Below are 17337 nucleotides of genomic sequence, written 5' to 3' on the forward strand. Positions count from 1 at the left end.
TAATAACAGTTTTAATTTCATTACTTGTGATTGGTCTGTTTATATTTTCTAATTCTTCCTGATTAAGTGTTAGAAAATTGTACCTTTTCAAGAATTTGTCCATTTCTTCCAGGTTGTCCATTTTATTGGCATATAGTTGTTTGTAGTAGTCTCTTATAATCCTTTGTATTTCTGCATTGTCTGTGATTTCTCCTTTTTCATTTATAATTTTATTGATTTGCGTCCTCTCCCTTTTTTTCTTGATGAGTCTGGCTAAAGGTTTATCAATTTTGTTGATCTTCTCGAAGAACCAACTTTTAGTTTTATTGATCTTTGCTGTTGTTCTCTTTGTTTCTATTTCATTTATTTCTGCTCTGACCTTTATGATTTCTTTGCTTCTACTGACGTTGGGTTTTCTTTGTTCTTTTTTCTCTAGTTGCTTTAGGTGTAAGTTTACATTGTTTATTTGAGATTTTTCTTGTTTCTTGAGGTGAGATTGAATTGCTGTAAACTTCCTTCTTAGAACTGCTTTTATTGAGTCCCATAGGTTTTGGGTTGTTGTGTTTTCATTGTCATTTGTTTCTATGTATTTTTTAAATTTCCTCTTTGATTTCTTCAGTGACCTCTTGGTTATTCAGTAGTGCACTGTTTAGCCTCCATGTATTTGTGGTTTTTACAGTTTTTTTCCTGTAACTAATTTCTAATCCATAGTATTGTGGTCAGAAAAGATGCTTGATACGATTTCAGTTTTCTTAAATTTTCCAAGGCTTGATTTGTGGCCCAAGATGTGGTCTATCCTGGAGAATGTTCCATGTGCACTTGAGAAGAAAGTGTATTCTGCCACTTTCAGGTGGAATGTCCTATAAATATCTATTAAATCTATCTGGTGTATTGTGTCATTTAAAGCTTGTGTTTCCTTATTTATTTTCTGTCTGGATGCTCTGTCCATTGGTGTAAGTGGAGTGTTGAGGTCCCCTACTCTTATTGTGTTACTGTGAATTTCCCCTTTTATGGTTGTTAGCGTTTGCCTCATGTATTGAGGTGCTCCTGTGTTGGGTGCATAAATATTTGTAATTGTTATATCTTCTTCTTGGATTGATCCCTTGATCATTATGTAGTGTCCTTCCTTCTCTCTTGTAACAGTCTTTATTTTAAAGTCTATTTTATCTGATACAAGTATTGCTCCTCCTGCTTTCTTTTGATTTCCATTTGCATAGAATATCTTTTTCCATGCCTTCACTTTCATTCTGTATGTGTCCCTAGGTGTGAAGCAGGTCTCTTGTAGACAGCATATATATGGGTCTTATTTTTATATCCATTCAGCCAGTCTGTGTCTTTTGGTTGGAGCATTTAGTCCATTTACATTCAAGGTTATTATTGAATGTATGTTCCTATTACCACTTTCTTAATTGTTTTGGTGTTATTTTTGTGGGTCTTTTTCTTCTCTTGTGTTTCCTGCCTAGAGAAGTTCCTTTAGCATTTGTAAAGCTGGTTTTGTGGTGCTGAATTCGCTTAGCTTTTGCTTCTCTGTAAAGCTTTTGATTTCTCCGTCAAATCTGAATGAGATCCTTGCTGGGTAGAGTAATCTTGGTTGTATGTTTTTCTATTTCATCACTTTAAGTATATCCTGCCACTCCGTTCTGGCCTGCAGAGTTTCTGCTGAAAAATCAGCTGGTAACCTTAGGGGGATTCCTTTGTATGTTATATTTTGCTTTTCCCTTGTTGCTTTTAATATTTTTCTTTGAATTTAATTTTTGTTTGTTTGTTTAATATGTGTCTTGGTGTGTTTCTCCTAGGGTTTATCCTGTATGGGACTCCCTGCAGTTCCTGGACTTGGGTGGCTATTTCCTTTCCCATGTTAGGGAAGTTTTCCGCTATAATCTCTTTGAATATTTTCTTAGACCCTTTCTTTTTCTCTTCTTCTTCTGGCTCCCCTATAATTCAAATGTTGGTGTGTTTACTGCTGTCCCAGAGGTCTCTGAGATTGTCTTCAATTCTTTTCATTCTTTTTTCTTTATTCTGCTCCTCAGCAGTTATTTCTACCAATCTGTCTTCCAGCTCACTTATTCGTTCTTCTGCCGCAGTTATTCTGTTTTTGATTCCTTCTAGTGTATTTTTCATTTCAGTTATTGTGTTGTTCATCTCTGTTTGTTTGTTCTTTAGTTCTTCTAGATCTTTGTTAAACATTTCTTGTATTTTCTCGATCCATGCCTCCATTCTATTTCAGAGATTCTGGATCATCTTTACTATCATTACTCTGAATCCTTTTTCAGGTAGGTTGCCTATTTCCTCTTCATTTATTTGGTCTTGTAGGTTTTTCCTTGTTCCTTCATCTGTGACATATATTTTGTCATCCCTTTTTTTTTTGACAGGTGGGATTGTGTTCCTGTCTTACTGGTTGTTTGGCCTGAGGCTTCCAGCACTGGAGTTTGTAGGCTGTTGGGTAGAGCTGGGTCTTGGTGCCAAGATGAGGACCTCTGGGATACCTCACTCTGTTGAATATTCCCTGGGGTCTGAGGTTCTCTGTTAGTCCACTGGTTCGGACTCAGAGGTCCCACCACAGGAGCTCAGGCCTGACCCCCGGCTTGTGAACCTAGATCCCGCAAGACGTGCAGGGTGGCAAAAAAAAAAAAGGAGCAGAACAATAACAAAGAGTAAAAAATAAAATAAATTAGAAAACTAACAGATATGTTAGAAAAAATAAAAATATAAAAATATAGATGAGGGACTTCCCTGGTGGTGCAGTGGTTAGGAATCTACCTGCCAGTGCAGGGGACACAGGTTCAAGCCCTGGCCCAGGAAGATCCCACATGCCACGGAGCAACTAAGCCCATGTGCCACAACTACTGAGCCTGTGCTCTAGATCCTACAAGGCACAACTGCCGAGCCCATGCACCACAACTACTGAAGCCAGTGTGCCTAGAGCCCCTGCTCCACAACAAGAAAAGCCACCACAATGAGAACCACGCGCACTGCAACAAAGAGTAGCCCCTGCTCGCCACAGCTAGAGAAAGCCCACGTGCAGCAACAAAGACCCAACGCAACCAAAAATAATAAAATAAATAAATGTATCAAAAATATATATATAGATGAAACAACAACCAGAAGGTAAAACAACCACAATAGCAAAAAAGAGGAAAAAAAAAAAAAAGCCAGAAAAGGCCTTGGCTGTGGGGCATGGGGCTTAGGCAGGGGCGGGGTTTAGGTGGTGGGCGGGACCTATGTTTAGGGCCCACAGGGCTGGAAAAGGAGGGGCCCAGGAGTGCCTCTAGCCTTGGAGGGCAGGGGACCAGGTCTGGGACCCCAGCAGGATCCCTGGGCCCGAGTGGGTCAGGGATACGCTAGGCGTGTTCCCCCATCCTCCAATCCCAGAGTGTCCCTCCCTGTTAGCCTCTCTTCTTCCCCCCCACTCCTATGCCCCTAGGACCCATGTGGCCAGAGGGTGGCCCCAGAAGGCAGGGGACCAGACGTGGAAGCTCAGCAGGCTTCCCAGGGCCGAGTGGGCAGGGGAAATGCCTGCAGCGCTTCCCCTGATCCTCTGGTCCCAGAGGGTTCCCTGTCCACTGTCCACCTCTCCTCCTCTTCTCCCCCCCTCCCTCCCTACCACACCCCTAGGACCCATGTGGCTGGAGGGGGCCCCAGAAGGCAGAGGACCAGGCTCAGGAACCCAGCAGGCTTCCCAAGGCCCAAGTGGGTAGGGGAAATGCCCACCGCGCCTCCCCTGGTCTTCCAAGCCCCTGAGGGTCCCTCCAGGCGTGGGAACCCCTCCCCTCACCCAGCCACCCCTCAGGGGCACCGGTCCTGTCCAGCCTCCACTTCTCCTCCCCCCTCACTCCCCCCCACATCCTACCCAGTCACTTGGGGGTTCCTCCCATCTCCTTGGGCTTCAAGGTCCCCCACCAGCATCCAGCAGGTGCCCTAGTTGTGGGAAGATGTGAACTCCGCATCCTCCCATGCTGCCATCTTGACTCCATGCCCTTGGAAAAAAATATTAAAAACTTTTTTGAATTTCACTTTATTGAAAAAAGGTCATAGAGCTTCAGTATCCAACCATTTTAGAAAAAAGCATTAAAATTTTTTTCTCTTGAGGTCTTGAAATCGCTCTTGGAGTATAGAAATGGCAATAATCCTGGCAGCCTGTACCATCGTGGCAGAATTATTTTGGGGCTGAGAGAAAGGAGACATGTTGGCTTTTCCCTCTACTCCTCAACTAGTCAAGATATGAAGGTTGATGTTTTATACCTGTGATTTATCTGCTATCATAGACTTTCCGGCAAGAACTGAAAGTGTTGGGGGTGTCCCAAATAGAAATAATGACAGAAATCAAGACAAGCTGAATATTATAAGCACTGGCACTTGATGCCTCTTTGGGTTGGAAAAAGAAAGCTAACATAAAAGAAGTTTTATTGTCTGAGGAAAATAAAAATTGAATGAATGAATGAGTGAATGCTAGGAGAGATTTAATGTTTTAGTGCCCCAGAAATTTTCAAGCATCACAGGAAAAACTTTGATATATTTTTTGATAGAAAAGATGGGAGTTAAGCTTTCTTGGGAAGACAATGACTTTTCAAATTTTTACCCTCATACTGTACAGACACTGTCTCATTTTATTCTCAGTTCAGCTCTGTGAGGTGTAAGTATCATTATCCTCAGTTGGCAGATAAGAATATTGACAGCTAGAGAGCTTGAGTAATTTGTCCAAGGGCGTACAGTGATAGTGCTGGGATTTGAACACAGGACATCTGACCAATGGTTGTGCCCTTAATCCTATGGTGTATAGATACTAGTGGTTTTTAAAGTATGAGAATCATGGAGTTGCACCATCAGCATCACCTGGGAACTCATTAGAAACGCAAATTCTCAGGCCTCATCCCAGGCCTGCTAAATCAGAAACTCTGGGGATGGGGCCCAGCAACCTGTGTTTTGAGAAGTCCTCCAGGTGATTCTGGTGCACACTCATGCATGAGAACCACTGTTGTATTTGCTCGGACAGAGATGTTGGAAGGAAAACTGATAAAGAACTTTTTTAGGGATTGTGTTAGAGATGTCAAGATAGTAGTGGAGAATATGGGAATGAAGGTATACCATGTAAAGCTCCAGTAGTGAAAAGGATATGAGAAGGGAAAGAATGTCATTGATACTGATAGGAAGCAACTGTGGAGAAAAACTAGATGTGTTGTTTGCGTTTCATGTTCTCAAATGAAATGATTGGAATTAGAACAGTGTGTTAGTTATAATCGCTTCAGTATAAATGAAGAGGTCAGTTATATAAGGGCAATCAAATACTTCAGGATTAAAGTTGAATTATTTAACAGTCATTGTAGAAGTTGAAATTTAGCTGGGATCAAAGAGGGATTCTCTTCTTTTTTCTGTGAATTAAAAAAACCAAAAACTAAATAGTGTATATATTGATGTGATTGTGGTTACGTGGGTTTATACATTGTCAGAACTAATCAAAGTATGTGCCCTAAAAATTGGGTGCATATTATCATATGTAAATTCCATATAAATAAGTTGATTTAAAAATGGGAGTGTGGGACTTCCCTGTGGCGCAGTGGTTAAGAATCCACCTGCCAATGCAGGGGACACAGGTTCGAGCCCTGGTCCGGGAAGATTCCACATGCCACGGAGCAACTAAGCCCGTGCACCACAGCTACTGAGCCTGTGCTCTAGAGCCCGTGAGCCACAACTACTGAGCCCGTGTGCCACAGCTACTGAAGCCCGCATGCCTAGAGCCCATGCTCCACAACAAGAAAAGCCACTGCGATGAGAAGCCCTTGCACCGCAACAAAGAGTAGCCCCCCCTCACCGCAACTAGAGAAAGCCTGCGCGTAGCAGCAAAGACCCAACACAGCCAAAAATAAATAAATAAAATAAAATAAACATTTTTTTAAATAGATAAAAGTGTGTTCCTGTGTCAAGTAGTGAGTTCCTGTCACTGGAGGTGTTTGAGCAGAGATTCAGTAGCCACTTGTCGGAAGTGTAGTGAGGCTTCACACAGCTGAGGGGAAAATTGCACTCAATGACCTAAACATTCCTTCTACCCAGAGATTCCATGAGTTTCTGTTGTGTCAGCACAGGTGTTGCCTTTTTATGTAGAATGCTTTATTAATATGTTGGATCTGAAACATTTTAACTTGTCACGATTTTAAAATGTATTAAAGTGTACAGGTGTATAACATGGGACAGTAAATTCATTTACTACTCCCTAGTGCATATCACAGGTGGAACAGTTTCATGGCAGATCAAGCCATATTCTTATTCCTAAAATATAATAATTTGTGTTTATTGGATCAAGGGCATTTAACTCCTAAGGAAATTTGCCTGTTTTAAACTGAATCTTCAAAGAAAGTAAGTTAGAAAGGCTTTTTGGTTTGATTTTGTTTTTGTTTTTTTCTGTAAAACCCAACATGACATGTAAATGCTTATTTAGATATTTTTCCTCCTGGAAAGTAAATTCATTTGGAGAATAATATGTTTGTATGTTTGATTGAATTTTAGTGTGAGATGCCTTTTTCTATAAAGGTGCCACCCTCTTCTTATCTAATAATTAAGTCACCCTCTTTTTTTCATATGAGTGAATTTGTACTTTCGACATCGTTTATCAGATGCTATTAAGACTGCAAGGCTGCAGTACCCAGGGCTCTGATTACAGGAATTAAAGTAGTGTGTATTGGCTGACTGCTGCTCCCCAGCAGGAACGCTCACTCATAATTCCTTTGCATCTAGTCTCAGCAGGAGAAGATTGACAGCGTTGAAGACCATGTCAACAGTGCTGCTGTGAACGTTGAAGAGGGAACCAAAAACTTGGGGAAGGTAAGATTCTGCTCCTGCTGACAAATCAATGGTACTCTGGCTCTCAGGAATCCCTAGTATTAACCCAATTGATCTGCTCTCTTTAATGTTGAGGGAACCAGCAATTAAGAAAATAAGGAAGAAATGACACATGGGTAGTGCAAGAAATCAATGGCTCTTGTAATATTCTGCTCTAAGATTCATTCTGTTGGGAGAGAAATTTTTTCAAAGAGAATAAACTGAAGCCCTACTTTAAGGTATTTGGTGTTACAAGGGGATATTTGCCGGAGTTCAGGGAGAGGCATAGAGAGGCTTTCCAGAATCCAATAGGGGCAAAATTGTAAGGACGTGACAGCACACATGGAGTGGGTCCATTTGTTTCCCATAGAATGTTGCGTTTAACCCCAGGTATTCGCACGAAATAATCTCTGCAATTTAAAAGCTTTGGGAATATCTGTGGCTGCTGAAACTGTTTAAATAAGCCAGCTAGATAGTTAGTGGATTGATTGTTTTGCAAGTAAAATCAATTTATAACAGTCTACTCTTTGTAGCTCATTTCTCTTAAGTTCTGAGATCTGGAGCAATTGTAGTACCTGTGGAATATTTTCTCCCCTCCCCTGACCCCAGAACGATCTCTAAGGTTAATTATGTACCACGAGTTAAAGAGGCATTGCCAGGAGTAATGAGAGGAAAATGCACATCACCACAGGGAGATATTCTCAACTCAGTTTCTAAATTGAATTTTTTTTTTTTTTTTTTTTACAGGCTGCAAAATACAAGCTGGCAGCTCTGCCTGTGGCAGGTGCACTCATCGGAGGAGTGGTGGGGGGTCCGATTGGCCTCCTTGCAGGCTTCAAAGTGGCAGGAATTGCAGCTGCACTTGGTGGTGGGGTGTTGGGCTTCACAGGTGGAAAATTGTTACAAAGAAAGAAACAGAAAATGATGGAGAAGCTCACTTCCAGCTGTCCAAATCTTCCTAGCCAAACTGACAAAAAATGCAGTTAAAAACCAAACTTCAATATTACTGGTGCCAACATGTCTGTCCTTTGCTGCTGTTGGACACTCAGTCAGCTTTTGGAACATGATTATATCAAAATAGTGGCTATAGATTCTCAAGTGGGATTGAACTGTGATAAGTGGATATATTTTATTGTTTGCTGGGGTGTTAATGGGGATGTTAGAGATTGAGGAGCCTGGACTGAGGGTGTACAGTGTTTGTCAGGTAAAGTTTAAGGACTGCCAGGGAGCAGATTTTTTACCTGGAAATGTGAAAACCCAACCATAACTTTGATAAGGACTTGTGATGTGTGAACATGTTGTGTTATGGAAGGATAGTTTTCAGAATAGTTTCTTCCATAACCCTGACTTGGAGACTCCAAGGCTAAGCATATTGTAAATATGCTTCTTTATCTCCTAAATATAGATTTTTAAGGCATTTTAGCAGAGAAAAGAATGGAAGTTCAGCAGCTTTTCATATCAAATAGGGAAATCAGGATCTAGCAAGGTGCATGAGTAAACTGCATAATGGAGTCCATTTGGTGAGCCCTATTGCAATTTGGTCTAACAATATTTTCAAGTGAAGGAAACAAACAGTGTAAGAAAATGGAAAGAGAGGCCCAACTTCTCTTTCAGATATCTTAATTTATGACCCTGGCTTCTTCTCTGAACTCTTTTTTCTGCCTCTCTGTAAATAAAGAACACAGAGTCTCAAGTGGTAGACTTATAAAGCCAGTCACTAAGCTTGCTCTGTCAGCCTGTCTCTTAACACCTCAAATATCTAGTCCTCTCTGCCTTCCCTCTCTTGTAATTTTGAAAAGTTCTTTGACTTAATGGGGTGAATTCTACCCATGTGTAATGCAGACTTCTCTCATAATGTTTTTTTTTTGGTAACATCTTTATTAGAGTATAATTGCTTTACAGTGATGTGTCAGTTTCTGCTTTATAACAAATGTTTGGTTTTTTTGTTGTTGTTTTTGGTGTTTTTTTTTTTTTTTTTTGGTATTGGCTGCCATCTTTGTTCATCCTCTCCTGTAACCTCTAGGTAAAAAAGAAGGTGAGAGAAAGAGAGGTGTCGATTTCCAAATACTTCCAACACTGTTAGACTTTGAGCTAAAAAATAAGCAAGGAGGGAACACCAGATCATTTCTTGGGGCATCTTACAATTTCAGGGGGCTCATGTACTTGCCGTGCAAGGGAGTGTTTGACCCTAAGTCTCTTAAGCTGGCACTTGGAGGAGCTAAAAACTAGCTTTCTACCTCACTTCTGTTGCTACCATCCTTTTCCCCAGGCTTTGCTATCTCCTGTGATTCCTTCACTTTGCACAGCTGCTGTTTCTTCCCAAGAATGGCATTCATGCTTGCCTTTTCTCACATTCAAGGTTGATGATGGACAAAGCCTGATGCCAAGACTCAGTCCTGGTGGAGGATTTGTGGTGCTAATCTCAACACTTGACATTGACAGCAAGCGTGGCTCAGCCCAACCCACTGTCTGTCTCAAATAGCAGAAAAGTTTTAGATTTAGAAAAAAAGAACTTAAGATTATATAGGCAGCCTCATCCTGTACCCTCAACTGATTTGAAATAGGAAGGAACCACCTTTTGCCTTATTCTTTATTTTCTGAGGACAGAGGAAAGGGCACCTACACCACAGAAGGTGTGAACTCTGCTCAGGAGCCAAACGGATTCATCAAGTAGTTGAATGGTTTATCACTTCTCTCTTGCTGGGTTTACTCTTAATAACTTTTATTGATTGCTACCTTTTTTTTTTTTTTTTTTTCCCGGTACGCGGGCCTCTCACTGCTGTGGCCTCTCCCGCTGCGGAGCACAGGCTCCGGACGCGCAGGCCCAGCGGCCATGGCTCACGGGCCCAGCCGCTCCGCGGCATGTGGGATCCTCCCGGACCGGGGCACGAACCCGCGTCCCCTGCATCGGCAGGCAGACTCTCAACCACTGCGCCACCAGGGAAGCCCTGATTGCTACCTTTTACTTCTATATCTAATCTAAAGAGACCTTTCTCTTTCATACTTTTTGCTTCTCACCAGTGAATTCCAATGAGGCAACACACCATTTCTCATTGTTCTTAAATAACTGGAAAACATCAAGTATTGCTACCTGCTGACTCTCATCTTTAATATAATACCAAGAAGGCAAGTACTTTGAGTAAGTGTCAGATTCTGATCAAGTATTTGGTATGTGATATTTATCCCAACCTGTAAGGTTAAATAAATAAATTTTCTGATCCTTGCTGTCCCTTTGACACAGGGCGTTCAAACCAGAATGAGGATCAGAATTGCCCAGGGTGCTAATTTAAAACAAGATTCCTAAACTTCAGTCCCATGGGTTCTAATAATAGCCAATCTGGCCTGGTCAGCTAAAATTATAAATTTAAGATACAGTTATATCAAGATTCAGCTGTATCGTTGAATTCTGTAATTTCTAGTATTCTACCCTTCAGCCAACCTAAAATTCCTATTCTGCCAACCTAAAATTGGCTAGCTCACCATCTTAACAGCACTAGGGACTCATTATACTGTCAGGCTGGTTTTACCTCAAGACATGAAGGAGAAAAGAGGCCTGTTATTGACTCTCACAGTTTGTTTTGGGAGCTCTCCTTTTTACTGAGCCAGTGTGGGACATCACTGTATATGCTCGTATAGGCCTTTGATTTTTACTACTCATCAGGATTTGAATATTACTCTGACAGTCTTCATGCTTAGGCAAGTTACAATCCTTTTAAGAAGTTTTATAATTTAAAATTATTTAGAAATTGTATCTTATTTCCCCATAATAGAACCTAATAGCCAACTTTTTGTAGAAATTCTAGATGTGCTTAATCAACTATAAATGATATACCTATAAACTGTAAAGTGTTTAGAAGTATAAATTAGTCAGTATAACACAGAAACCAATCTTAAAATTAAATTTAATGCCCTACAGTATCAGATTAAATTTATCTTCTCTATGATTCATGTCTTGTTTTTATTGCAACAAGTTAGAAGGTAAGGAACACTTTAAGTTCTTAAAATTTACAGGGTCTCATTTGGATAAAGGCAGCACTCCTAAAGCCTTTTTAATATAATAATCTGAGAATTTCTCTGTAGAGCAGAGACTTTGAAACTTTTTGGTTGTAATCCACAGTAAAAACTGCATTTATATCAAAACTCAGCATGTGCATTATGGAACAATACTTGCCATTATGTGCAGTGTACTCTGATGTTTTTTATTGTTTCAGTTTTTAAAATATTCTAGTTGTAACCTACTAAATTGATTTCATAATCTACCAAAGGGTTTTTTGACCCTTAGTTTGAAGAAAAAAACAACACCCTTATAGAGGAACTGATATTTATGGAGTATTTTCTGTTTGCTAGGCACTTCACTAGGCATTTTACAGGTAAGGAAACTGGGTCTCAGAGAAGGTAAATAATTTGCAGAGGGTTATTCAACTACAAAAGGGTGAAGCCAGGATGTAAACTAGGTCTGTTGAACTACAAAAACTTCTGTTACTCTCATACTGTGTTGCTTCTGTATATTAAAATCGAGATGGGCTATTCACTCTGCTTCACCCAAACACCCATATATTCTGTAAGGCAGGCCTGCTTTGAAATTACACATACCATTCATTTGCACTTTTCTTAAAATCTTCCGTGTCCTCACCAGATGGCCAGCAGCCTCGAAGTTTTTAATGGTGGCCAGTGCAGAAGTATGTAGTGCTGAATTTGGTCCTTAGACTATAAAATTAATAGTGTTTCCATCCCACCCACACATCCTACAGACTTCCTTATATTTGTGAGTCATAGCCATCACTTAAACAGTGCTTTTTATATTGAGTTTTAAAATAAACTTTAATATTTTTTAAAACAGTCGTAACTCACAGAATCAAATGATTATCCGTCAAAGTGGTGCCCTTGGGAGGCCATGCACTTACTGTAGTGATGCTAGTGCTACTTAGAGTAGTTTTGAAACTCTCCTCTTGGAGTTGCCTTTAACGACAGTTTACAAATCCCATTAAAAAAGCCATCGCAGCGCTTATCAGTCCCAGCCTATGCTCCCTTGTCCTTATGACCTCTTCTCTCTTCCTTCCTCAGTTTTGCTTTTCTTCTGCTGGTTTAGCTCTCCTACCCACCTAAGCTGGAGCCAGTAACCTAAGAAGCCCCAGAAAAGGGGTGTGCTGGCCAGAGCTCCTGGAGCAAGAACTTTCAGGTTATAATGAAGCCGAGTGCTGTATAGGGAGAGTTCTGCGAGTCCAAAATCCTTCCTCTGTGGGTTGCCTGCCTGCCTGTAAGTGCCCTAAAGTAGTCTGCACAGGAGTAAGGACTGAATACTGGCGTTCTCTATCAATCACAAGAAGCTGTACATAAAATGTACAACATTTTTCTCCAGTGAAAGTCACAGACGCCAAACCAAGCCATTCTTTGTGTTAACTTAAAAACGGAAAAGTCATTTTCAGGGTCCCCCTTGCCCTTTGTTGCTGCCACATGAAATCTTTGGGAGGAAGGATGAAGAAAAGCATGGGGAAATGGTTCTCCTGGGAAATGGAACATTTTCTTCTCATAATAAAGTATAACATGGCGGTGGCTATCAGGTACTTATGAACGCTAGAAACTCCTTTTAAGTAGTCAGAGGCCTATTAAAAGGTAGGGAGGCTTCCCCCTAGCCTAAATTAATGTGAACAGTTCAGGTTCTGTTTGTGTTTTTATTAACATTTCATGTTGTTTCTAACAAGATGTTCTCAACTATTTATATTCATTAATTTGACACCATTTTACAGAGACACTTCTTGGGTATTGTAAACTATCAATGGTAAAAGATCCACATATAGTCCATATTACTGCCCTCAAAGAAGTTATTTATTGTGGGAGACAAGAAAAACGTCTGTGCAATATTAACAAAAGAAATAAATTCATATAAAAATGTAAAAGGTGTCAAAGGCAAATGAATTGCCCAGTATTAAAGCTAGTTAGCCAAAAAGCTAGAATTATAACCATGGTTTAAGAAAAAAAAATCCACAAAGTAATTTAACTGAGTTTGTTACACCATATCAGGTTGCCTGCTGAAGCTTGTGGTCTTTCAGACCAGCTTTAACATTCCAAATCAGTCAACAGCTATAGTGGAAAGAGAACTGGATGGGGAATCAGGAGATCAGAGTTTTACTTGTGGCTTTGTCTCTTATAGTAAGCTTTTACTCAGGCGTGGCTGCTTTCGCCCATTCTAGCCAGGGATTCTCCATTCTTTATATCTAGCCTCTTACTGGGTCTTGTTAATTGTTTGAATATTAGTTGCATTCATTTCTTAAATATATTCATAACCATCACTCTAGTAAAAGACTTTATTACTTCACATCCCCTACCTCATCTTCCCCAACTTTAGGCCATTCCTCACATCATTGCCACAAGAACTGTCTTTCATTTTTCTGCTGAAATATTTTCAGCAGATCCTGTTGAATACCTGATAAAGTTCAGCCTTCCACATACTGGCCCCAGCTTTGTCTCTTCAGACTCACTACTCAACCATCTGACAATGCCACTGAAAATCAGACATTCCACAAGAATGATTTTAAGCTTTTTCTATGGTGAAGGTACAAACTGGTAGTAAACTATGTTTACGTTTTTTCCAGACTAAAGCAATTTTTGTAGTACTACATTTTACAAAACTAGTCAACTGAGTTTTGTTTAAGCTCTTGGACAAGTCTAGAAGTTGTTTCCTAAGGAGAAGAAATCTTTTGTCCCCTCAGAGGAAATTACATTCAATTTCTTAACCTCCAAAACAATGTCAGTCTTGTCACCTGTACATTGGATAGCCAAAGCATGAAGATTTTAATTTAGCAGCATAGATACTCCAGACTTGAATGGACCATTGTCCAGCTCCTGTGAGAAACGTGACTAATAAATATTTGAGGCAATTACTCGAGTATATACATGTTATCCATACATTTCTCAAGTACTTGAGATTATCTTTTATTAAGGTTAATCACTAAAAAAGATGTTTACCAAGGTTACTTTAATTAACCCCCTAAAGATGTTTTCCACTTTATTGTTAAAACCCTTGGTGTTAGCAAGGTTCAGCACAAAAAATGGCCCAATGGTGAGAATTTCTACAAATTCTGTAAAGCTTACTGAATTCGCTTATTATGTTGCTGAGTGGTGCTTATATAAGGAAATATGCAATAAATTCATTCAACAAACATTTAACTGAATGCCTGTTGTGTGTTGAGTGTCAGTGCCATACGTAGAAAAATATTAGGCCTGTAGGATCTACCCATGTAAACCATTCAGGCTAATGAATTCAGATACTCAAAGCAAGTAAATCACAGTAAAACATGGTTAAGTACCCTAAAAGAGGAGAGCAAAGTAATATGAGGACACAGAGAATGGAGTGACTCTTTCTGCCTGGAAACGAAGGGGAAGGCTTTGTGGAACAGGTGGTATTTGAACAGTACTCTATAAAGAAGAATCTGCCTGACTGAAGACCAGGTTTGTGAGCTTTCAAGTGGCAGAGGAATTGCTCGTACAAAGGGTTCAAAACATGAACAAATATTCATGTTTTAGTGCGCTTAGAGAAAACAGGAATTGAATGTGAGTGATGAAGCTGGTGAGATGAAAATACAGGCTATGGTAGTTTTCATACGTGTATGTGTATATGTATTATGTATATATTTTTGTATATACTTAATAATTCTTTGTTTAAAGGGATTAATGTATTGCTTTGTGTCAAGTGAGTCTGTTATAAGCCTCCGAGTTCTTCGTTTTGCCTTCGTTGGCAGAGAAGTTAGTAATAAACCTCACATTTGCCTGGACTCTTGGTATATTTGGCATATTTGCTTTTCTTTCCCACATGTAAGAAATGATTTGTGCTTTCTTGCCTCTGCTGTAAGATCCCCTGCTTGACATTGAATGCCTGCTTTCTTCCTATCCTGTTATTCATTCCATAAATATTTATTGAAAACCCACTGAGAAAATAGTCATGAAATTTACTTTTGCCTTTCAGTGTCCAAGACCTTCATGGTCCAGTTTTCCATCTCTCTATGAATATTTCTTGACAACTGCAATTCAGTGGCTTCCATTTTCACTTGGGGCTAATTCTGCAATGTTTTACAACTTCAGAGGTATAAAATTCTTTCATTTGTGCTAGTGTGACCTCTATAACTAGAATGTAAGCTTCTTACAGGGCAGGGACCTATCATCTGCTTCTTAGAGTATTTTATAACACAAAGTACAGTGATGAGAAGGGGAAAAGAAACTACACCCCTATTAGTGACTCCCTGATGGTGAGTGATAAGGTCATGGCATGTGTGTTCTGCTGTTTACAGGGATACGTACTGAAATGTTAAAAAGCCTTCTAAAACGTATCAAACCTTTCCTCAGTCCTCACTTTTGTATATTAACATAGGAATGAATGAAGCAAAAGAAGAAATCTGGATAACATCTCTAAGACTTGGAAGTCATGAATTGAAAATTTCAGAATTTGGAGGTAAAGATATTTCAATCTCTTTTTCCAATTAAAAGTCATGACTTGGAAGAGAGAGGATATGAATCACTGAAGAAATGATGTGGGAAAATTGTGTTATTTTCTGTCTTACCATAAGATTAGTGGGCTCAGAATATTAGGGACCCAAGAAGGCTATAATCCGATGGTCTAGTATTGAAACAGAATAGTGGCAGGAATTTAAATGGTTTCTCAGGCAAACAGAGATTGGAATTAAGCAAGGGCAAGGTTCAAGTTAAGAGGTAGGCATTTGATAGGATTTGAACCAAGTTTTCTAATACTCAGATTCATGTACTTATTCCACCAAACTGCCTCTCAGTGAGTTTAGGAATGAAAAGGAATAAAGTGCTCGTCACTTACTAATTCTCCATAGAATTAGTCCATAGGTGTTAGTTCCCTTTCTTTCCTCTCTAGGTTTTATTTTTCATAACAGATTGCTGCCTCTTATCTGGGTGAGGATGGGGGCCAACAACTCAGGGCTTCCTTAGTGTTCCCCTCCTTGCATCCCCCTCCCCATTGGTACCTCACCCATCTTACAGGGTAGTCATGAAGATTTAAAAAGTTATACATGTTAAGTGCCTAAATGGAGCCTGGCTCATAGTAACTGTACAAATGTTAGTTGCTACTCTTACTGTTGTTAACTATTACTATTATTTTTCCCCAAAGTTTAAACAAAAGGCACATTAATGAGAAATTATGTACCTACAAGAATAGTGTTAGGGAGACACCTAAAATGAGTGGAGACTTGATTTAAAAAATAGCAAGTATTCTTAAATTTTTTAATAGGCTTAGTTATTAAGATGATGATATAATGGTGACAGATGCTTGGTGGAAAGTAAATCTTTTTTATCTCTATTAAGAATGCTACCCAAACATAAAAATGTATAAGATCTGGTTAGGAACAGGGTGATGATACATCCCATCTTGTCTGGGACAGTCTTGATTTACATCTCTTGTCCTGGTCAAATTATTACTTAATGCTCCCTTTCACTCTCAGATGTCCTGGTTTGGATGAAAAAAATTACATGGTCACCCTAGTTACACAGGCAGTGGAAATAAGTGTGGGGTTACCAGAAAAAAAAAAAAAAGCATCTGTGTTTTAAAAGAATTTATAGTTTCTAGGCTCAGAGAAAAAAAAACATCCTAAGGTTCGTGGGAACTTGTAGATGTGATCCTGAAGTACTACCAGCAATCTTCGAGGAACCAGGAAACAGAGAAGGTGCCAGAACACTGAGCTTGGGCAAAAGTCTAAAATTTAAGGGATGAAGTTGCATTCCAGAAGCCAGAGAGCAGGGACTTTACCTTCTAATCCTAGAAAATTTTAAGTGGACTATTCAACAATATTTTAAATCAGAAAGCCATGCTCATTATGAAGACATGAAGAATTATGAAGAACTGATAAGTCAGAAGAGAGGCCTTGTTTTTATCCCTATGTGCATAGCCAGGGATGCCCTGCTCTATTCCTCTGCTTGGGCAATGGTTAGGGCAAGAAAACAATCATAGTATCAGGCTTCCAAGACTGATCTGGTCTTCCCTAGGCAAGTTTACACATGGCATCATGAGAGTGGGCATACAGCTTCCTCCCTGGCATTCATCCCAGTAAGTAAAACACATGAGAGCACAGATAGGCAAGTATGTGATCTTTCAGCTGAGTGGCCGAGTTAGGAAAGAAACAACAGGACAGCAAGGCCTAGCAATACTTTGCTATTAAAGTAAGATACTAATAGAGAATAAAAACAGCCTCTATTAATGTAATTCTCCTGGAGGGGAGAAATTTAGGAAAGTATAGCTCTTTCTATTCCTAGGCAAGAAAACCAGTTCTTGTGGGAAGGCTCCCTTGACCCCCCAGCTGCACACACACCTCCAGGTGCCTGTGGTTAACTCACAGCACGGCACCTACAACATTCTATTATAATCATCTTTTTACCCGTCTATTTTGCTCCTTCGCTCAACTTAGAGCTGACAGTAGGGGCAGTCTTGTTCACTGTTGTATCCTTAGCCTGGCAACAGTAGACTAATGCTTGCCAAACGGTAAATGTATGGTGTTTTGTAAACCACATGTGGCATTCTGTCAACTCACTGTA

At 39.8% G+C, this 17337-nt stretch overlaps 1 protein-coding gene across 4 annotated transcripts in view; it reads left to right on the plus strand.

The window, feature by feature from the left end:
• STX17 (syntaxin 17) overlaps positions 1 to 7788 on the plus strand; it is an 85348-nt gene extending 77560 nt beyond the window's left edge. For all 4 annotated transcript variants that reach the window (XM_082619737.1, XM_082619736.1, XM_082619735.1 and 1 more), the window contains exons 7-8: positions 6709 to 6795; positions 7540 to 7788. In XM_082619737.1, coding sequence (XP_082475863.1) covers positions 6709 to 6795; positions 7540 to 7779 — 327 coding nt within the window. In that variant the 3' untranslated portion in view covers positions 7780 to 7788. The remainder of the gene's footprint in view (positions 1 to 6708; positions 6796 to 7539) is intronic.
• Positions 7789 to 17337: the final 9549 nt, after the last annotated feature.

Source organism: Mesoplodon mirus (genome assembly GCF_964341445.2).
Source record: "Mesoplodon mirus genome assembly, chromosome: 1".
NCBI classification, from domain to species: domain Eukaryota; kingdom Metazoa; phylum Chordata; class Mammalia; order Artiodactyla; family Ziphiidae; genus Mesoplodon; species Mesoplodon mirus.